The sequence below is a fragment of the Oryctolagus cuniculus genome, chromosome 17 (assembly GCF_051225735.1).
Source record: "Oryctolagus cuniculus isolate XC-2025 breed Fujian yellow rabbit chromosome 17, ASM5122573v1, whole genome shotgun sequence".
Classification (NCBI taxonomy): Eukaryota; Metazoa; Chordata; class Mammalia; order Lagomorpha; family Leporidae; genus Oryctolagus; species Oryctolagus cuniculus.
The window spans coordinates 48357070-48379382 of record NC_142883.1 but is presented as its reverse complement, the minus strand read 5'-3'; the positions used below and the strand labels follow the sequence as shown (position 1 = coordinate 48379382).

The following is a 22313-nucleotide window of genomic DNA, read 5'->3' as shown; positions in this document are numbered from 1 at the left end:
TGGGGGTGTTGGGGGAGGAGCAGGCCCGTGAGATGGGGGGTGGGCGGCTGGGATCACTCCCCGCCCTGCACACCCTCCACCTCCACCTGTGAGGTGACTCTGACAAGAAGGAGAGAACCCACACAACTCTCCTTCCTCCATCATTGTGGCCCCACTTCCTCTAAGAGGGATGCTGTGTGCAGTCTGGGGGACACCAGTAATTCTGACACCACACCACTGTCCCAGGCACTGTCCCAGGAACAAACAAAACCACAACAGATGGCTCCAGACCCACGGGCCCAGCCAAAGAGATAGCGAGAGCATCGGAATCCTTCAGCAGGTGGGCATCTGGCCTAGTGGTTAAGACACCAATGTTGACCGGCGCCGTGGCTCAATAGGCTAATCCTCCGCCTTGCGGCGCCGGCACACCGGGTTCTAGCCCCAGTCGGGGCTCCAGATTCTGTCCCGGTTGCCCCTCTTCCAGGCCAGCTCTCTGCCGTGGCCAGGGAGTGCAGTGGAGGATGGCCCAAGTGCTTGGGCCCTGCACCCCATGGGAGACCAGGAGAAGTGCCTGGCTCCTGCCTTTGGATCAGCGCGGTGTGCTGGCCACGGCGGCCATTGGAGGGTGAACCAATGGCAGGGGAAGACCTTTCTCTCTCTCTCTCTCTCTCACTGTCCACTCTGCCTGTCAAAAAAAAAAAAAAAAAAAAAAAAAAGACCAATGTCCCTGGGTTTCAGTCCCAGCTCTGTATCTGCTTCCAGCTTCCTACCAGTGCCAACCATGGGAGGCAGCGGTGAGGGCTCAAGGACTTGGGCCCCTGCCACCTAGGGGGGAGCCCTGGATTGAGTTTCCAGCTCCCTGCTTTAGCCTGGATCCCTGGCTGTTACAGGCATTTGGGGAGTAAACCAGTGGATGGAAGAGATGGCTTGCTTGCTTGCTTTCTCTTCTCTTTCTTTCTCTCTCTCTCTCTCTCCCCCTCCCTCTCAAATAAATAAAATTTGTTTTTACAAAAGAATCCCTCAGGTCACTGGGCCTGGCCTGCCCCCAGCTCAGCCCTGGGAGATGGGAACAGCCACATTTGCAAGGATTTAGGGTGGAGAATTCTCAGGATTACAGGCTCAAATCCAAGCCGTGATAAAGTCTTGACGCATCTCGTCTCTTGGAAACCCTTTTAGGAACACACCAGCCCTCCCAGCATCAAACACAGATGAACTGCTGCTCGTGCCGGAGGCCAAGCCCCTGGAGCCACAGTCCTGGAGAGCTGCAGGCTGTGTGTAGCTGCCGGCACATCCTGTCCATCAGGCGCCGTGGGCGGTGTCCACAGCGACAAGCTTTTCCAGGTTATAAAAATATGTGAAACCTGAGAAAGTGACGATTACACCTCCAAAATGCAGACAGGAACCCACAAGGCCCAAAGAAACGAACGCCTCGGCAAGCGTCTGCACGACACCCCGTGACCTCGGTGAGCTGACAGCACGCGCAGCTCTGACCGCCCCACAAACTGCCTCATAGCAGGATGGGGGCACTGCCCGAGCTGTGTCAGGGGTGCAGCCTCCAGAGCTGCCCCGAGCCCACAGAGGCCTCTCCGGGGCCCTGCTGACCCACCTGCCCACACCCGGCCCTTGCTCCTAGGTACCACAGCTCACTGACACCCCTCTCCCAGCTGGGCTCCCTGACCCGGCTCCCTCAGCCCACCCCCGTTTTGCATCCCCCTGCCTCCTGCTCACTGTGGCTGTCACTGGCCATCTAGACAAAGCTGATGCCCCAGGAATCCCCCACGAGCCTGGACAAGCAGCTGGGCACCTCCTCCCACCCCCATGAGGAATCCCAGCAGCTGGCTGTGGCTACAGCCAGCACAGCCGAGCCCTGCTCGCACAGGCTCGGTGGGCATTGAGGGACTGACCACAGGCCCTGGCCCAGGCTTGCATGGGCAGGGTCTTCCCTGAGTGGGAAACTGGGAAGGAAGATCCACGGGCGCCAAGTGCACATGGAATCTGGTAGACCTGGACCAAACTCTGCTTCCCGGGCGACTTGGGACAAATAATATTGAGTCTGAGCCGCTTTACAAGTTAAGATCGGTATTATGGTAATTATGGTAATCACTGGTAATTATTAACACTGGGTATGAATTATCACACCCAAGTGACTCTGACACAATACCTACTTCCTGTAGGATGCTGGGGGCTAACAGAACCTCATGTGTTAACTTCCAGTTTTTACAACAGGGGACACTTCTGAGATTTTACTGGATCCCAAGCAATCCGCAGTTTTCCAGGCATGACTTCAAGGACTCCTCACAATTCTATTTTTCATCCCTGTGTTGTCACAGAGACGTTAGAGCCCGCACCAGCTCAGGCTCACAGGGATCTGGATAGAGGCAGGTCTCAGCCCAGCCCTACCCACCAGCCCCAGCAGGAGCTTTACGCATCACACCCTCGCTGGGGCAACTCCACACACACCTGGATTTGGACGATACTCCCCTCCCACGCCCCCCTACTCCGGAGTGAAATGCCCTGAGAAGTCCTGCAGCCCCTCCCAGCCTGACCCCAGGTGTGTGAGGGGTCATCACAAGACCAGCTGCACAGGGCCAGCGCGGTGGTATAGCAGGTAAAGCCGCCACCAGGGACCAGCATCCCATATGGGAACCAGTTCAAGTCCTGGCTGCTCCACTTCCAATCCAGCTCCCTATTAATGCTCCTGGGGAAGCAGTAGAAGATGGCCAAGTGCTTGGGCCCCTGCACCCATAGTGGGAGACCCAGATGAAGCTCCTGGCTTCAGTCTAACCCAACCCTGGCCATTGCTGCCATTTGAGGAGTGAACCAGCAGATGGAAGACCTCTTTGTCTCTCTCTCTTACTCTGTCTTTCAAATAAATAAATAAAAACTAAAAGACCAGCTGCCCAGGATCACAGCCCCATTTAAACCCAGTGCTGGGCACACATGCCAGGTGGACCAACAAGCACCAGCCAGCATATCTGCTCCAGGCCAGTTCAGCAGCTGCCCGGGCTCCTGGTGAATGTTTCCAGCCACAGGGAGCTCACTGCTCCCTTCAGTAGCTCATACTAGTTAGAGAGCTCTTCCCTTTGCAAAGCCCAAAGGGTCCTGCCCATAGCTGCATCCCACTGGCCCAGCCAGGTCATCCAGTGCCGCACCAGCTGGGCAGTCACCACACCAGCTGCTGAAGACCCCTAGCCTTGCATCCGGCTCCTGCCTGCCTGCCTGCGCAGATGAAAGCAGTCACATTCCAGCATTGAACCGGCTCCTCTCCACTGCTCGCTCTTGACCCAGCCCTGCCTATCAGTCTCCCCAGCCAAGAAGGGGCGGTCCAGGCCAAGGAGGGTTGTGGCAGATGCTGTAGACACTTCTGGCTGCGCCAGCCCCTCACATTCCTGATGCCCCTGCCCTTAGCAAACACCTGGGACACCGCTGCTGGGTAACACTCCTGTCGCTGCTGGCTGGTACTTGGGCTCTGGGCTGGGATCCCAATGACCTTGGGCCACTTCCTGTTCTTGCCCTGCCCTCCCCTGCCACAGCAGCTCCCAGTCACGTCTGCACCTGTACCTTAAAAGACTCCAGGAATCCGCCATGACCCCCATTCTCAAACTTGTCCTCCTCGGGGCCCAGCCCCAGCATGGCCTGCGTGTGGACATGGAGCTCATCGTGGAGGTTGTCCAGCAGGGCGGCCCTCGTCCGGTCCTGCAAGGAAGGGGTGGAGTGGAGGAGCTGCCACCAACGGCAAGGACACCCCCAGTCCTCATGGGCTCCGGATGCCTGACTGGGGCTGCTATTCTACCCACCCACACCCTGGCCATGGGGTGGACCCCTAGGTGGGACGGGCTTCGTGTTCCTAAATACTGCAGGCAGCCCGCATGCTGCATGCCCAACCCCCTGCTCTCGGCTCTGTCCCTTCTCCCTAAGGTCTCGTCCCCACCCTCCTGCAGCTCCTGGGCTGACTCCCAGCCCAGGTCTCTGCTCCAAGTCTGCTGTGTTCTCTCCAGCCAGGTATTCATCCAGGGCCAGGGAAAGCCGAAGCCACCAGGGGGCGCCAAGTACCCAACCCAGAGTGAGCTGTTTCAGTAGATCACTCTCCCAGCTGTCCCAGGGCCCCACCTGGAACAGTCCCGCCCAGGAGGACAGGGAGAAACTCCTAGCCGAGTGGGCGCTCACCTCCAGCTTGGCAAACTTGTCCGACTTGCAGCAAGCGTTCTCTGCGTTTGTGAGCTTGGTCAGCAGAAACTCCCGGAACTCCGGGCCCTGGAACAGACAAGAGGGACCACAACTCACCCACTCTCAGGGCTCTGGGGTGGACCCCAGCAGAGCCCCTTCAGACACTGCACTGAGCCCCCTACTGCTGCCCCGTCCTGAGACACGACCCTCCCCCACAGAGGCGCTCCCCTCACAGGGGCCACTGCTCCCTAGGCTGGGGCCCGAGCGAGGTGTCTCAACCCTTCCTCTGGCAGTGAGACACAGCTCCACGTGGGGCCCTGGGCTGGGCCAGATGGGCAGCACGAGGGGAGCTGGCAGAAGACCACCCAAACCTGCGAAAGGGCCTCCCTTTCCACCTTGCTCCAACTGCCGCCACTCAGCGGCAAGCAACTGGGGTCCTGGATGTGCAGAGCAGAAACTCACCTTCTGGAAAACAGGGGGGCTGGGCAGGGGTGGGCCGAAGGCGGGCACGTCTTCCCGGGCGGTGACAGAGACCTGAACGGGACACGGAGTCACGCGTGGGCGCAGGCTGGGAGAGAGAGGGACGGTTGCCCCTGATGCCTTCACCCTCCTCCCCTCCCCCTCCATGAGCAGCCAGTGCAGGCCCGGGCTCTGTCCCTGCCAGTGGAGCCCTGCAAGTCCTCCAGGCAAGTGGAGCAGGACAAGCAGCCAGGCTGCCTGGGGCTCGATGGCACCCGGCAGGGCTGGGACAGGTCACTGGTCACCCGGTGCAGTGCAAATGGCAGGCCCTGGAGAAGGCACCAAAACTACTAGCCCTGGGTACCTGGCGAGGAAACAACGCTCACAGCCACACAGGCGACCAGCACAGGGAGGACCAGGGTCCAGACCGTCCCACCCCAGCTCAGGCATCTTCCCACATCCAGCCAGACATCAGAATCATTGCAAATAGTTACAAAACAAATGGCTGGCTCCCCACAGCCTGGGGACTTGGGGGCAAGGGGGCTCTGAGGAGCTGTCGTGCAGCCAGGGGGTGCCGTCTGGGAGGCCGGCCCCTAGCAGTCAGCCGGTCTGGGTCTGGGTGAGGCTCCAGGGCCCAGGTTGGGACCTGAGGGAGAGGGGGACATGGAGGCCCTGGGTAGGGTGCACACCCCCAGGCAGCGTGAAGGGAGTAGAATGGCGGTGGTGTGAGAGCGTCCAGGCACTCACAGCCTCTCTGGCTCCTCCCCGGAGGCAGGTGCGCTGTTTCACCTGTTCTCAGCCTGCAACGCTGCAGGCCCTCAGGAGACGCTGCCCTCTCCCTTCCTCCGGCCGCTGCTGCTGTGCGCCGGGCCTGGGCTCACCGTCAGCCCCCCAGTCTGGGAAGGAGGGCAGATGCAGTCTGCCAGCCCCAGGCGAGCAGGCAGCCGGGAGCCACGCCAAGGAAAAGCCCTGCCAGGGTCCGCAGGGAAAGGCAGGGGAGAGACTGGGTCCGTGCGGGCTTCCGCTCCCCAACCAGTGCTTCTGCGTGGCCCAGTTGCAGGGCCGAGCCAGGAAACGGTGCGAGTCGGGCTGCGTCCTCTCGGGCGAGGCTCTAGCTGCCGAGCCCAGTTCCCCACCACCACCCACTGAGCAGGCACTGGTGGTCCAAGTCAAACGCTCCCCCCTTGAAGTCAGCACTGGGGGCAGGGCCGTGAGAAGCTGTGGGGAGGCTGCCAACAGCAGCTCATGGGACAAAGGACAGGGCCAGGCCTGGCTAGGTCCCCTCCCGCCCAGGTGGGTCTCTGCTGATGGCTGAAGGGGTTTCCCAGCTGCCCATCAAGCACCTGTGTCCCCCAGCCAGGCAGCCCCACCTGGCAGCCGGGACAGAAACACGGGGACACCCCTCGCTGTCCCAGGCATCACTGCCTTCCCCTGGGCCCATTCCAACATGGCGGCAGGGCTTGGGGGTCCTCTCCTCTTGGGGACGTTCAGGTTGCTTCTGAAAGCAGAGGCTACCTGCACACACCACCACTGGGCGAGGCCTTAGGGAGCAGCAGCAGGGGGACCTCAGCGAAGGGCATCGTCAAGGCTGTGGAGCAGAAGGAGCCAGGGCGTGGGAACCAGGATCCGGGAGGGAGCAGGCCTCGGAGGACAACGTCCCCTCGTGCGAGTGTGGCCTGGGGAGCTGAGGGGCCCATGGAGAGTTGTCCAGGCCACACGAGCACCAGAGGGAAGAGAGTGCAGACATCTACACAGCACTTCCGGGGTGGGGAGGGGGGTGCCCCTGGCCAGGGGGAAGAGGGTCCTGGTGATGGCCCAGCTGGAATTCCCTTCTAGCACAGCGGGGTGGGGATGAAATCCCTCTCTGAAAAAGCAGCCCAAGTGCCACTTACGCACACCTGCTGCGAGGCGGGTCCTCCCACCTGCTGCCACGACTTGGCAGTGAAGGCACGGGCATCGGGGCAGGAGCCCAGCTCCCCTGGCTCCGAGGCCTCGGCTCTGTGTGACTGCTGCTCACAGCCTCAATTTGCTCACCCGCCTCCCCGGGGCCTTGTTAGGATTCCAGAAGACTGGCTTCCGGGCCCCGTGCAGCGCCTGGCACCAGCAAGCACTTTCCCTGCTCACCACATGAGAAAGGGCATCTGAAGCAGATAGTTCTCCCAAACCACTTCATAATCCACTACACACACACACACACACACACGTGCACACTCACATGCATGTGTGCATGCACATTCACACGTGTGCAGATACGCGTGCACATGTTCACACACACCCTAAGTTGCTCTTCCCCTCCCACAGCACGCCCCGACTGGAAGGGTTCACACACAGGGCATCTACTCAAGCTTCCTCATTCACAAAGACAGAAACAAAGGCCCAGAGGAAGAAGGACCTGGCCCTAATTCACACAGCAGTCACAGGCAGGGCCAGGACCAGAACCTGAGACTGCCAAGCCACTGTCTGCACCTTCCCCCACCCTTCCCTCCTCCCCAGGGGACGCCTCCTGATGCATCGCTCAGCCCCTGAAGTCCCACCCTCCTCTGCCCTAGCCCCTAAGCCTTCAGGGGTCGGTGAAGGCTCTCTGGAGATCTAACCAGCTCCCCTCACAGTCTGCACTTTACCTGGGGTGCTGCCAGGGGCACGGATGGACAGCGCTCTGGGCAGTGCCTTGGAGGCTCTCCTTCCCTGGCCCCAGTCACAGGCCTTGTCCTCCCACCTGGGTGCCTGCCTGGCAGGTGGAACACAAGGCCAAGATCCCACATCCTGGGAACTCAGCTCCTCGCCACCTCTCACAGGACGGTGCTTGGCCCTGGACCACAGACTGCAGTTGGAGACCAGACAGACACCTGTGGCAACAAAGCCAGAGCAGGGTGGGGGGTGCCCTGGGGGACCCTGGTCTTTCTCTATATGGCTGGCTCACTCTGATAAAAAGCCCTAGGAGAGTGGCGAATCCAGTTCTCTGCAATCCAGTCCCTAGAAGGAGTGGAAAGCCAACACCCAACGTCCTCAAGAGGCCGTGTTCTGCCCGCAGACAATAAGCGTGCGGACGACCCGGGCAGGGCCCAGGCGCCCTCCCAGCCCAGGGGGACCCCCTCAGTGGCTGCTAAAACAACCAGCTGGCTACCCGAGCTGCCCAGCAGCGAAGCTGCACTCGGCGGCTCTCCATCCCTCCCCTGGGGTCAGAACAGCCCTGCAGGCTGCCCCGTGCCCTGCCCCAGCCTAGTGGCCCACTCGTCTGGCACCGAGCCAGCTCCCTTCCACCCACACACCAAGCACCTGTTTGAGGGAAATGCTCACTTCTATCCAAGCAGGTGACCCCATAGCCTTTGGAGCACTCCCACACCGCTACAGCTAAAGCTGCCAGCGTCGGAGGAACAGGAACGGGAAAATGGCCATACAAAAAAATCAGCTCCCTTCAGGGGGTAGGGGCTGTGTGGTCCTCTAAGTCTCACACTCGGCTTTAAAAGATGATGTGAATTTTGTGTTACTACCCTCGGTTTGCCCTGGTCTAACCATGACATCACAGCGTCACACACCACGGCCACTGGGAGGGGCTGGACAGGGCTGCCTCCACCCTGGTGCTCGCACCCCTGCCTCCCGGCAAGTCTCGGAATTCAGACCCATCAGTGTCCAGACAGCCGATCAGAGGGGCTCCCCCGGGGCCTCCTCCCACCCTGCTCCCCAGAAGCATCTGCCTTGCTCTTTCCGCCCTTCCTGGACTGCCACCCATCCTCCTGTGCCCTCCTGAGCCTGCGGTCCCCTCTCTCTGCTCCAGCTCAGCCTCACTCTGGCCAACAGCACTACCAGATCCCAAACATGGGTGCTCAGGGCTCCCCGCCCCGTGGGCTGAATGGCTGGGAGGTTGCCTGGAGCAGCACCCAGAGTCCCACTCCGCACCCCAGAGCATGAGCGCCCCTGGAAACCCACTCACACCACGGCTAGGGCACCAGGCTGGGGAAGCGGGGCGGACGAGCAAGTACCTGCGACACGGTGAGTCCCCGTGTGCTCCACCCAGGGAGGCTGCCTCCTTACCTTGTAGGACGGGGTCTCTGTGCCCGGGGCCTCCGCCTGCACGACAATGTAGGCGTGTAAGAAGTTGGAGGCGATCATGTCCGGGACAAACGGAGTGTTTTCCTCTTGGAAGATGATGGCCACGATGTCATTGCCGATGTGTCTCTTTCTCTGCAGCTAAACAGAAAGCATTCAGGCAGCGTAAGCCAGGCGGGAACGACCTGTGCGGGCAACGCCGGCTTCTCTTCTCTCTACACCGAAGCCCTGTGAGTCTGAGACCACGCCCTCCGGGCACCTGCTTCCTTCCATCGCTAGAAGCCACCAAAGAGAAACAGAACGGAGCGATGCCCTCATCTTCCCGAGCGCCACAGCACGCAGAACCCTGACCTCGGGAGACTGCTGCAGAGGGGAGGCTGGTGTTGCCCTGGCAGGGCAGGTAACCGGTCCAGGAGAAACACAGGCACGGGTGCAGCCCCCCGAGAACACTGCCAGAGCCGCCAGCCAGCTAACACGATACTGACTGCTCTGGGGAGAGAGGGAGGGGAGTGCAATCAGATAGCAACCTGAGAAGGCTTCCTGGAGGAGGAGGAGGTGGGAATGTAGATGAGCAGGAATGGGAAAAGAGCCTTGCACTGTTCACCTGGCTTGTCAGAAGTGGGGCAGAGGAGGACGCCCACGCCCCGCCCCACACTGCGCCCACGTGACCTCGGCCCCACCAGGCACTCCCTGTGTGTCAGGAACCGTGCTGGGCTGTTCACATGCCTGATTACCAAGGTTAAACCCTTCCTGTCCACAAGTCCTGGCTGGGTGCCTGCTATGCACCTGTGCCTTTATGAAGCACCTACTGCATGCAGGTCCTTCACAGCGAGTTTCTCATCTGCCGAGCACCTGCTCTGCACCGCGCGTCGCGCTGGGCACTTTTCCATAAATCACCTCACTTACTCCACACACGTCCTCCCATTTCTTAGGAAGAGAAAACTAATATTGACTCAGTCCCTGCCAAGAGCCACGCTCTGTGCCAAGGTACACTCCCCAGCTAACACACGGGAAGCTGAAAGGGCCCTGGAGCCAGCCTCAGCCCCCGGCAGGGCAGCAGGCGAGGGACTGGGAGGGGACAGGGACAGGAGGGCACTGTGGACACTGGGAGAGTCCTCTCACTTGCCTCTGGAACACGCAGTGTATGGGGGACAAATCAAGCATCACCTCCCTTGCCAGTTTCCTGTTTCCCTAAGAAGCCAGGCGCTATGCTTCCAAGTCTACATCAGTGCTCCCTCCCCAGGTGCAAACACAGAGGTCAGAGCCCGCACAAAGGCCCACCGCCCTTCTGGTCCCCCCGGCCCCCGAGACTGGAAAGGGGCCAAACATGGGAGGGGGCGAACCGTGCTGCAGGGAGTGGCCACTGCTCCAGAGGCCCTTCCCAGGGCTGTGTGGCCATCAGGGCTGCAAGTCTGAGAGGCAGCAGGAAAACACCAGATGCCTGGGTCCCACCCAGGCTGCCCCAGTCCAGCAGAGGCCAGACTCCTGCCCGTAGCAGGTGTAGCGGGCGAGCTGCGGTGAGAGGGGCTCTCCTGCAGTCACAGCGTTTCATGAGGCTCCGGCTGGAGGTAGGCCAAAAAAGGCCAGCCGCCTGCACAGCCAGGGCCATTAGGAAGGGAGGCTGTGCATGAGCCACACTCAGACACTCATGGAACCCCCAAACAGCCCCTCGGGGAGGGGCTGCCATCCCCATTTCACAGACGAGAACAATGAGGACACGGGGGTAACCAGCTTGCCCAGGGTCACACACCCCTAAGCAGCCCTCTGTGGACACCACCCTACATGATCAGGGCCCTCTGGCTCTGCTCCGCCCTCATCAGCCGGAAGACCTTAAGAAAGACACAGACCCCCCTGGGCTGTGGCTTCCCTATGGCCTGGCCTCCTGCATGGGGCTGCTGGGGTGCAGCTGGCCAGGGGAGGCACGTGACAGAACAGGGGATTGTTCTATTACCAAAGCGGGGAGGGGGCCGCAGTCCCCGGGGCAGGCTGGGCTGGGGTGGGGGACCAGCCTTCACCGGGAGCCCTCCCAGGCTGGTACCTGCTGGGTGTCTCCCTCGGTGAATGGCAGCTTTGTGGAGACATGAAACATGATCTCCCTGTCCCGGAACGTTGTGTACACGGATTCCACCCCAGTCTGCCCGTGCGTCACATCCAGGCCTCCGCGGAAACTGTCAGCGAAACAGGGCAGGGGCAGGGGGAGAAGACAGTGAGCGGCAGACAACTCGCTGCGCCGTGCCGAGGCTGCACACAGCAGAGGCGAGAGGGAGGGGTCGCCACGTGGGAGAAGCGAGTAGGATCGTGCTCTTGGCAGACTGGCCCCAGGTTCCAACCAGGAAGCCATCATTGAACAGACAAAGGGGAGGGCGTTGGGAGCAGCGATTCAGACACCTCTCCCGTTGCCTGCCTCCTATGATTTCCTACGGCCTGAGTTCAGGTTCCAACTCCTGCTCCCGACTCCAGCTTCCTGCTAATGCACACCCTTGGGAGGCAGCAGATGATGACTCAAGGGGATAGGTCCCTGCAACCCAAGTGGGAGGGTTGGATGGAACCCCCATTGCTGGTTTCAGTCTGGCCCAGCCCTGGCTGCTGCGGCCATGTGGCGAGTGAGCTGACAGGTGAGAGGTCTCTGTCTCTGCCTTTCAAGATAAATAATTTTAAAAACAGTAAGACAAAGGGAGAACCTCCACTTCAAGCCCTGGCTGTGTCCCCTCCACACCGACAGTCAAGTGGGGAGGGAGGCTGACTATCCACAATCCCAGACAAGTGCTGGTCCCACCCCACAAGGATGGGCACAGGCCTTTAGTCCCTGCAACACCAAGGCCAAGCCCTCATCCCAGAGCCAAGACCACCAGCCAGGAGCATCCAGAGTCAGCCAGGAGAGTGGCAGATGCTAGACGTCTGCCCAGCCAGCCCCAGCGCGGCACTGGACAGCTTGGAGGTATTCCCAGAGGCCCCTTCTCCAGCCATGTCTCCACAAGTGGGAAAGAAAACAAAGAAGGAACTGGGAGGGCTTCCAGGAGCTGTCTCTTCTGCCTTTACAGAAACATGGCTTCATCAGGGGCAAGAGAATGCAGGTGCAGCTTCCTCTAAGACAAAGCAATAGGGGCTGGCGCTGTGGCGCAGTGGGTTAAGCCTCTGCCTGCAACACCAGCATCCCATATGGAAGCCAGTTCAAGTCCCAGCTGCTCCACTTCCAATCTGGCTCCCTGCTAATGTGCCTGGGAAAACAGGAGAGGATGGCCCAGGTACTTGGGTCCCTGCCCCCAGGTGGGAGACCTGGAAGAAGCTCCCAGCTCCCGGCTTTGGCCTGGCCCAGCCTTGGCCGTTGAAGCCATTTGGGGAGTGAGCCAGTGGATGGAAGGCCTCTCTCTCTCTGTCTCTTCCTCTCTCTGTGTAACTCTTCCAAATAAATAAACAAATCTTTAAACAAAAAAAAAAAGGAAAAGGAAAAGCCACAGGCACTTGGATGTCAGTGCCCCAGCTGTGTAACACAAGCCAGAAAGTCTGTTCAACCCAGCAGGATGCTGGGCTGGGAGTCAAGGTGCCCCGGGTTCCACTCCTGCTTCTGCCACTAAGTCAGCACGTGACCTCGGTCATAGGACTCAACCTCTTTCACCCTCGGTGTCCTTTCTCTGTGACACGAAGGGATGGGATGGCACGATCTGCACCGGTGCGTGCATGGTGCTCACTGAGGTGCTTCCCATGCACGGCCTGTTCCCACGTCCTCAACAACCTCGCGGGGTCGGGACCACGTTCCTCTCCCTTTGCACTGATGGGGAAACTGAGGCCACAGAGGTAAAGCCACAGAGCCAAAAAGTGGCGGGGCTGGGGTTTCAGCCCAGGGGCAGCAGCTATGATCTTGCAGCTGGTGAAGATGGGGGAAGAGGGAAAAGGAGAAACAGTGGAGAGGGGGAAGCAGGGGACGAAAGCAGTTCCTGAACTCCTTCTGTGTGCCGCATGCTGGGCTTTCACGCCTGCTGGTTGGGGTTCCTGTTGCTTTGGCTGCTAGGGCGGGGGGGGTGAGTGGGGGGTATCCCAGGGCCTGAGTCACCTGGCTGGCCAAATGTACCCTCTGCAGAAAGCAAGCGCTGGAGTTTTCCAGCCCCAATATTCTCTCATTCTCTCATTCTCTCTGCACTCACAGCATCTGAGATCATCACGTGCAGCTTATTCTATCTGCATAAACTCTTAATGATCCATTCTCTGCACAGTATCTAAAATGGGTCATTCTCCCCCAAAATTCACAGGGCTTGCTCTGTTTCTTGAATGCCTGGCAGGTAAGTGGCGCGGAGGGTGGATTCCTTTCGCTCCGTCTGAGCCCAGTGTAACTAGGAAGGCGCACGTGGGGGGAGGCACTGCCATCACATATCCTAAGGCTGAACCTCAGTGCCTTCCAGATGTTCTGCCACGGCGGGTTATCCTCGGACCACTGGCTCAGGCGGGTTATCCTCGGACCACCGGCTCACCTGCAGGTCAGTGAGGGCTGAGCACATGTCGGAGAACAAATCCACATCTTCTGGGTGTGTGTTTGAACTCCCACATGCTCTCCCAAGGACTGAGCTGTGTGCCCCCTGCCCTTCCTAGAACCTCATCAATGGAGACACAGGCAGGTAGGGGCTGGCATTGTGGAGCAGCAGGTAAAGCCATCATTCACAATGCCAGCATCCCATAGGAGTGCTGGTTCAAGTACCAGCTGCTCGGCTTCTAATCCAGCTCCCTGCTAATGCGCCTAGGAGAGCAGAGGATGATGGCCCAAGTACTTGGGCCCCTGCCATCTGTGTGGGCTACCTAGATAGCATTCCAGGCTCCTGGCCTTGGCCTGGTCCAGCACTGGCCATGGCAGCCATCTGGGGGTGAACCAGCAGATAGAAGTGCTCTCCCCACCCCCATCACTCTGCCTTTCAGATAATTTTTTTTAATGCAGCTGGAGTCACCGCTTGGCTGCAAACCCACCCTTTGAAGTCCTGCAGTGTGATCGTGTCCCCCAGCAGGTCCAGGAACTCCTTGAAAGCTGGGCTCTCCTCGTTGTTCCCAAAGAGCTCCTCCTCCAGGGTCTGCAGAGAATCAGAGACGGGGCAGGGGTCAAGAAAAGCCTGCTTGATGCCGAGAATACAGCTGCCCAGACACCTGATCCCGACCTCCCTTCCTCCCTGTCTCCCGAATAACACTGGCCATAGTTGTCCAAACTGGAGAAGCACCTGACGGCCCACTGGAGCGGGCTCCCCTGGGCTATTATTGAGGCCTTTTTGTTGAGCCAAACTCGCTGGTCAGTTTGATAGCAAAGCTGAGCCAAAGAGTTCTTAGATTGGATGCCAAAAACAGGATCCATCCCTGGACAACTGGCAAGTGGACTTCCAATAAGGGGCTAGCAGCGGGACACAGAACCTCGACAAGCCTGCAGTGACCAAACCTCAACACGACACTGCTTCACACCCACCAGCATGGCCACGACTACAAAGAAAGGCGGTAACAAGCATCGTAGAGGACAGGGAAGACTGGAACTTCATTCGCCCTCGGGGGGCACATCACGTGGTACGGTCAGAGGCGGAGCCTCAGCCAGCAGTTAAGACGCCAGCTAAGACGTCCCTGTCCCACATCGGAGAGCCTGGCTTTGACACCCAGCTCTGGATCCTGACTCCAGGTGCATGTAACGCACACCTTGGGAGGCAGCAGGGAAAGCTCAAGTGATTGGCTTCTTGCCACCCACATGGAAGGCCTGGATTGAGTGCCTGGCTCCCCGTTTTGGCAGGGCCTGGCCCCAGCTACCGGAGGCATATGGGGAATGAATTAGTGCGTGGGAGTGGGAGTGTACTCTCTGTGCCTCTCAAATTAAAATTAATCAGTAAATAAAATGGCGCAGCCACCCTGAGCAAGGGTGGCAGTTCCTCAAAAGGTTAAACACAGACTTCCCATATGACCCACTAACTCTAAAGAAATGAAAACTCCACCCAAAAAGGTGCACACATATGTTAGCAGCAGCACGCTTCATAGCAGCCCAAAAATGAAGACGTCCCAGCGTCCATCAGCTGACGGAAGGATCAACACAGCATGAACTCTGCACAACAGGACACTATTTGGTGACAAATAAGGACCCTGACACAGGTGAGCCTTGAAAACGTTACGCTGAGTGAGAGAGGCCAGCCTCAAAGGCCACTATGGTAAGTGTGACTCCACTTCTCAAAGGTCCAGACCAGATCGGTCCATACACAGAAAGTGGATTCATGGGGGCCAGGAGCCAAAGGGCGCAGGGCTGAGAGCAACTGCAGGTGGCTGTTGGGTTTCCTCAGGGGCTGAGGGAATGTTCTGGAATGAGATAGTGAAGACTGTTGAACCACTCTGTGGTCCTACCACAAACCACTGACTCGTACACTTTATTGGGCTATAATTCACATGCTACCACAAACTACATGGTATGAGATTATACCTCCAGAAAAAAATCTCAAACTCCACAGTAAAGGAAAAATCCAGTTAGAAAATGGTCCAAAGACAAGAATGGACCTTCCACCCAAGAGATCACGCACACTGCAGACAGGCACACAGAAAGATGTCCAGCACCACGAGCCACGGAGTGGGCGCTAGCAGCCATCAGCACGGCTAAAGCAAAAACTGCACCAACTGGCCTCACGCCCCGGGGGCTGGCGCAGCCGGGGAGACGCGGGCTCGCTGCTGCGCTGGAGAGGGAACCACCCCTCCCACACTGTTGGGCAGTTTTTACAAACCCCACATGAATTACCGTACAACCCAGCACTCATCCCACAGACGTGAAAACTCAAGTTGCAAGTGTTCCCCACAGCTCTCTGCAGCACAGTCCCACGCTGGAAGCCATTCAGGCGTCCTTCAGAGGGTGAGCACTTAAACTGCGGTGTGTTGATGCCACGGATACTACTCGGCAATAAAGAGACGCTGACTGCTGATACACTCAAGACCCCGGACGGATGCCACAGAGCAGAAAACAGCCGATCCCAGGACTAGTGTTGTGGCACAGCAGGTAAGCCACCGCCGGCAACACCAGCATCCCGTCTCGGAGCACCAGTTCGAGTCCCAGCTACCCTGCTTTCCAGCCAGTTTCCTGCTAACGTACCTGGGCAGGTGGCAGGTGACAGCCCAAGTACCTGGACCGCTGCCACCCATGTGGAAGAACCAGAGGGAGTTCCAAGCTCCTGGCTTTGACCTAGCCCAGCTCTCGCTGTTGTAGCCATTTGGGGACTGTCTTTCAAATAAATACATTTTTAAAACAAAAACGAAAATAGCCAATCTCAAAAGTTCAAATGTATATAACATGTACATGTGTATGTAACTTACATTTTTGATGTAACAAATGTATACAACATGTTTTAAATAACAAAGCTTTTTGAAACTGGAGAGCAGATTAGTAGGTCGCCCCTGTGGGGACTGCAGGGGAGAAGGGAGAGCAGAGGCAGCCGGGGGAGGAGGGCGTGGTATCCAGGGGACTTCTGTGTCCTGACCACAGAACCTACACTTAGAGAATTACACACAGCACCACACACACACAACAAGTACGTGTAAGGCTAGGGAAACGTGGGTAAGACCTGGGCACCGCACCACCGTCCAGACCCTGGCTGTGATGTTGCGCAGGAGCTCGGGGGAAAGCAGGCAGGGTGCAGGAGCTCACTCTGTACTCCTCCTCACTGCTGCATGTGGAAAGCCAGCTCCGCAGGCAGCGCCAGGCCCACAACACCACTAGCCCTGTGTGATTAACAAGCTCAGCCCCGCGGCAGGATCCCAACGGCAGCAGGCTCTGCAGACACCCACGGAGCACAGGGACCGGCTGCACTCAAGGGCATGCCCATCTGTCCAAGCACTTCCAGGAGTCTCCCGTAGGTGACTCCTCAACACTTCCCTGACACCTGTCTTAGAACAAAGAGGAACAGACCATGGCTTCCGAGCCTTCACAGGCAATAGAATTTAGCAGGTATCAATAGCTTTATTTTGATGATTTGAACGTATTTCTTTTTGGATTCACTTTCATTTCATGGCAATTGACACTAGTTTTACAGCTTAAGAATTACATAAATTTACATAATTTCTTTGGTAATAAATACTTTTGGGACCAGTGTTGTGGCACTATCAGCTAAGCTACAGCCTGTGACACCAGGATCCCATATGGTTGCCAGTTTGTGTCCCAGCTGCTGCACTTCCAATCCAGCTGTCTACTAATACCCCAGGAAAGCAGTAGAAGATGGCCCAAGTCCTTGGTCACCTGCCTCCCACATGGGAGACCCAGAGAAAGCTCCTAGCTCCTGCTCCTGGCTTTGGTCTGGCCTGATCCTGGCCATTGTGGCCATTCAGGGAGTGAACCAGTGGACAGATTATTTCTCTCTCTAATTCTTCCTTTCAAATAAATAAATAAATTTCTATTTTTTTTGAAAGTCAAAGATAGAAAATGGCCAGGGTTAGGCAGGCTGAAGCCAAGAGTTTCTTCCAGGCTTCCCACATGGGTGCAGGGGCCCAAGGACTTGGACCATCCTCCACTGCTTTCTCAAGCATATAAGCAGGGAGCTGGACTGGAAGCAGAGCAGCCGAGACTTGAACCGGTGGCCCCTGCACTGCAGGTGGTGTTTAACCTTCTACACCACGGCGCCAGCCCCAATAAATAAACTTAAAAAAATAAAAACTGAAGAAACAATTTAAGTTTTTCAAAAAACCTTTGAAAGTATTAAGCAGTTAATAGTAACAGTGGCACATAAGGAAACAAACTAGAGGGCAAAGGTGCTGAAAGTGCCTTGTGAATGTGTAAAGTTTGGGAAGCACTGGTTTACAGTGAAGTCTACAAACTAGGGCCTATGGACCATGTCTGGTCTGCTGCCTCTTTGTTTGCTTTTAAGATTAATCTACTTATTTGTTTATTTATTTGAAAGGCAGAGTGACAGAAAGAGAGGGACAGAAAAAAAGAGATCTTCCATCTGCTGGTTCACTCCTCAAGTGGCACCAACATTTGGCCAGACCAGGACAAAGCCAGGAGCCAGCAACTTCAACCAGGTCTCCCACATGGGTAGCAAGAACTCAAGTACTTGGGTCATCATCCTCTGCCTTCCCAGGCACATTTGCAGGGAGCTGGATCAGAAGCAGAGCAGCTGGACTTGAACCAGTGCTCCAATATGGGATTCTGGTATCCCAAGTGGCAGAGTAACCCCCTGCCCCTTAGCACCAGCCCCTGCGGCCTGTTTTTATCACAGAAGTTTTACTGGAAAGTATGCTAGCCTATTTACACGTTGCCTGTGACTGCCCTACCAAAGCAGAGCTGAGCTGCTGTGGTGGAGACGTCCAGGCCCAGAGAGTCTGAAACAGATCCAACTGGTCTTTACAGCTAGAGCTGGCTGATCCCTTATCTACATCGCAACTCTCGCCAAACATCCTCTCTGCCCAGGGTCATGAGGGCTGCGTGTGGGCGAGCAGCTGCTTCCAATCTATCAGGAAAGCAATGCAGTGCAGGTTCTAGGGCCCGCACCTCTCTCTCCTCCAGGATCACAGCCAGTCTGGCATTCGCATGGTCATTATTGTCAGGCTGGCCTTGAGCTTGACCGCGCACTCAGGGAGGGCATCTCAGTCCCTCTGCATCTCTCCCCATGGTTAGCACGCACATGACAAACAGAAGCATTAGAGAAGCTTATTTATAGCCGAAGACTGGCACAGGGCTTTTATGCAACCAGTGTTCATATTAAATGTCCACCAGCTGTAGGTTTGCAAAACCAACAATCTGTCCAGTTTAAAAAAAAAAAAATTTATCTTCCTGCCTCTCCCCGCCCCGCAGCAGCAGCGTCAGGTACATAAACAACAGAGAGACTCCTTATCCGGGTGGACGGTTATTGCCCAGTAACTGTAACTTTGCCGGAACACTGGATTATAATCACCTGCTAAGGTGTGCTTTGGTAAATTTCACAACAAAGAACTTTAATCAGGGGGGTTCCATCAGCAGCACTGTACAAAATAAAAATGTAATAAGTGAAAATAATCGGAGCGGCTACCTGAATGATCTCCCTCGTGTTAGGAAAGCCATCAGTGCTGGCCCCTGAGATCCTAAACGCGCCCACCTAATGAGAGTGTTTTTAAGCAAACACATGTCTCTCACTGGCTAATATTTTCAGACACGGCCATCAGCCACCATCTAGCCGAGAGAGACACCATCATGCAAACTAAGACGGCTAATACGCTGACCTGCATTAGCAGGGCCAGCAGTGTCAGGCATTCACGAGCCCCGGTAACGACTGGCGCGTTTATACACGGAGCTGGGCTAGGCTCTCGGAGGACGCAAAGGTGGAGGGGTGTGCAACCACCCTTCACAGAACCCGCGTGAGGGGACAACAGTGTGTTCAGCTGACCAAAAGGAGGTCCTAGCAGGAAAGAGGTGGGGAACGCATGAAGCTGGCCGTCAGGTAAGTGGGGAGAACGCTGGGCTCACCCCGCTAGGAAGAGTTCTTGAAAGTGAGGGTTCTCCAAGCCCCACCCCACCCCCAGTCATCTGCTCACCACATACCTCGCCACACAAGCATCTCAGAGAGCACATTCTGAGAAACGTTATTCTGGCCAGCTAATTCCAGAGCCGCGCGTGAGTGCTGCCAGAGACAGAGGAGGGTGATCCGGGTACGCTGGTCTGCTTGCTAACCACTGGCCAGTTGCCACGATGTATATGCTTCCAGCACGCCCGATCCCAGCGGCCGGTGTGACATCCCTGAACGCAGAGCCCCACACAGCGGGCTGGGGGGAAAGCAAACTCCCAGCTGGGACGGGGTGAGCCAGGGCAGAGCAGCTGGTGCCAGGCCACTCCCTCTACCTATTCTGATTCCCTCTGCAACTGACACAGCTCCGTCGCCATCTGCGGGCTTCCGTAAAGATTCTGCCACCTGTGGTCTGGTTCAGACTGTAAATGTGACGGCTGGACTCAGCATGTTCAAGAATCTCGTTCATGGGGCCTGGTGCATGGGGCCTAGTGCATGGTGCAGCAGGTTCAGCCGCAGCCTGTGACACTGGCAGCCTATATCAGAGTAGCAGCTTGAGCCCCAGCCACTCCACTTCTGATCCAGCTCCCTGCTAATGCTCCTGGGGAGGCAGAAGACGGCCCAAGTGCTTGGGCCCCTATACCCACGTGGGAGACCCGGAGGAAGTTCCCGCCTCCAGGCTTTGGGAAGTAGAAAATTTCTTTCTCTCTCTGTCTCGCTTTCTCTTGCCATTCAGCCTTTCAAATAAATAAATCTTCTGTTTGAAAAGATTTATTTATTTGAAAAGGCAGAGTGACAGAGAGGAGGAGAGTCAGAAAGAGAGGTCTTCCATCCCCTGGTTCACTCCCCAGATGGCTACAATGGCTCAGGCTGGACCCAGCCCAAGTCAGGAGCCAGGAGCTTCCCCTGGGTCTCCCACATGGGTGCAGGGGCCCAAGCACTTGGACCGTCTTCTGCTGCCTTCCCAGGCACATCAGCAGAGAGCTGGATCAGAAGTGGGACAGCCGGGACTTAAACCAGTGCCCATATGGGATGTCAGTGCTCCAGGCCATGGCTTTAACCCGCTGTGCACAGAGCTGGGGAGAAGAAAGGGGAAAGAAAGAAAGGGGAAAGAAAGGGGAAAGAAAGGGGAAAGAAAGAAAGGGGAAAGAAAGGGGAAAGAAAGGGGAAAGAAAGGGGAAAGAAAGGGAAAGAAAGAAAGAAAGAAAGAAAGAAAGAAAGAAAGAAAGAAAGAAAGAAAGAAAGAAAGAAAGAAAGAAAGAAAGAAAGAAAGAAAGAAAGAAAGAAAGAAAGAAAGAAAGAAAGAAAGAAAGAAAGAAAGAAAGAAAGAAAGAGGAAAGAAAGGGGAAAGAAAGAAAGAAAGAAAGAAAGAAAGAAAGAAAGAAAGAGGAAAGAAAGAAAGAAAGGGGAAAGAAAGAAAGAAAGGGGAAAGAAAGAAAGAAAGGGGAAAGAAAGAAAGAAAGGGGAAAGAAAGAAAGAAAGAAAGAAAGAAAGAAAGAAAGAAAGAAAGAAAGAAAGAAAGAAAGAAAGAAAGAAAGAAAGAAAGAAAGAAAGAAAGAAGGAAGGAAAACCCTGTTTCAGGGGCCCTGTGCCTGGGGTGGAAGAGGTGCGGGGGAGCCGTAGGGTAGAGCGGTCAGGACAGTCACGCGCTTACCTGCCTGGCTTTCTGATAAATGACCCCGAATTTGAAGGTGTTGTTGACATCGTGCTCGTCGTAGGACACGATCATCTGGGAAGCCTGGGAAACATGGAAAAGAAACCAAGTCAAGGCAGCTCGCTGGTCCAGGAGCAGGCGGGCCTGCAAGGGCGGGGACAGGAGCCTTTAGGAGATGCCCACCACAGACGGGGAGGGGGAGGGAAGGGGGGGTCACAAGCAGGCAGTCAGGGCGCAGCTCCAACACCAGGGCCTCGCCTGCGTCATCCGCGCCACCCCCTCTAGACGCCGGCCAGCCGGACGTGGGGCACTGACCCCGTGTTTCACCTGGGGGTAAAAGTGAGGCCAGGGGCCAGCGCGGTCAGCAAGGATGCCTGTGGTTCTGGTCCCACTCTACTCAACAGTACTCCTGCGGTTCTAAGGAGTCACTGCTCCTGCCCAGACTTCAATCCTGTTATCCACAGAATGACACCACTCTAAGGAACACCCCCAACACCGGGGGCAAGCACAAAGCTAAAAACCTGAGCACTGGCTCTATCTCACTCTCCGTGATGCCTGCGGTCAGAAACGCCGAACTCCAGCTGCAAATCTCCTGCTTTTACCCAGGTAGCTTTGAGAGCTGCCTAACTTCTCCTGGCCTCCGTCTCCTCATCTGGTAAATGGAGATGCGTGGTCACAAAGATTCAATGAGATCAGGGTCATGGAGTTCTGGGCACAGAGAAGCTACCATCAACATCACCGTCATCTACACAATGTTCCAGAAAGGTCAGAGCAGACCCCACATGTTGGGAAAGAGAAGACCTGAGCCATGGGGATACCCTCTTGAGAAAAGGGGGCACGTGCACGGGTCAGGCCAGGGACAGAATGAACCGGCACGACTTGCTGACTGGCATGTGTGGCCACCCCCTGCACATCCAGGTGATGGACACTTCTCAGCTCCCCTGCGAGAGCACCATGTCCCAATTCACAGGGGAGGGGCAGCTGTCCAACCAGGGAGAGGCACAAGGCCGAGAGGCTTAACTCTGCAAACTTTAAACACACACACACATCCCAGCCGGAGGAAGTGGGCCTGCAAACGCAGAAAACACAAACACGCAGCCGCTCTTCCCTCGCACTGGCCGGGCAGCCGATGGCCGTCGCCAGGCACTGTCTGCAGACGTGATGTGACAGCAAGCCCGGCCACACCTGCGCGCCATCCAGCCTTTCTGGTGAGGTCTCTGTGCTGGGTTAGACCTCACTAATTCAGCTCTAATTCTAAGGCCGGGAGGTCAGTCCAAAGGATGGGAAATGGGCAGTGGGGAGGAGTGGACTACTGGGCAGTGTCGACGGGTGCTGAAGAGGGAGGAAGGGCTCTGGGCACGAGGGGACTCTGCACAGGCGTGGCCACTGCAGGTGGATGAAGAGCCGCTTCTAAGACTGAACGTGGCAGGTGTTGGTCCCAGTGGATTCTTCTGGGTATCCCGGCCGGCACAGAGGCCTATCTGCCCCACCAGACAGTTCACCACATGGTTCCTGCTTTGCAGAGCTGGATCTCCAAGAAACCCCGGCAA

At 56.9% G+C, this 22313-nt stretch overlaps 1 protein-coding gene across 8 annotated transcripts in view; it reads right to left on the bottom strand.

The window, feature by feature from the left end:
- RAP1GAP2 (RAP1 GTPase activating protein 2) overlaps nt 1-22313 on the bottom strand; it is a 217900-nt gene that overhangs the window by 19662 nt on the left and 175925 nt on the right. For all 8 annotated transcript variants that reach the window (XR_016223931.1, XM_051824520.3, XM_051824524.3 and 5 more), the window contains 7 exons: nt 20764-20847; nt 13606-13706; nt 10691-10820; nt 8638-8793; nt 4609-4680; nt 4147-4233; nt 3541-3675 (listed from right to left, as the gene is read on the bottom strand). Coding sequence is in view for 7 of the 8 variants with exons in the window: in XM_051824520.3 (XP_051680480.1) it covers nt 3541-3675; nt 4147-4233; nt 4609-4680; nt 8638-8793; nt 10691-10820; nt 13606-13706; nt 20764-20847 (765 nt within the window). In the remaining variant the exon portion in view is untranslated. The remainder of the gene's footprint in view (nt 1-3540; nt 3676-4146; nt 4234-4608; nt 4681-8637; nt 8794-10690; nt 10821-13605; nt 13707-20763; nt 20848-22313) is intronic.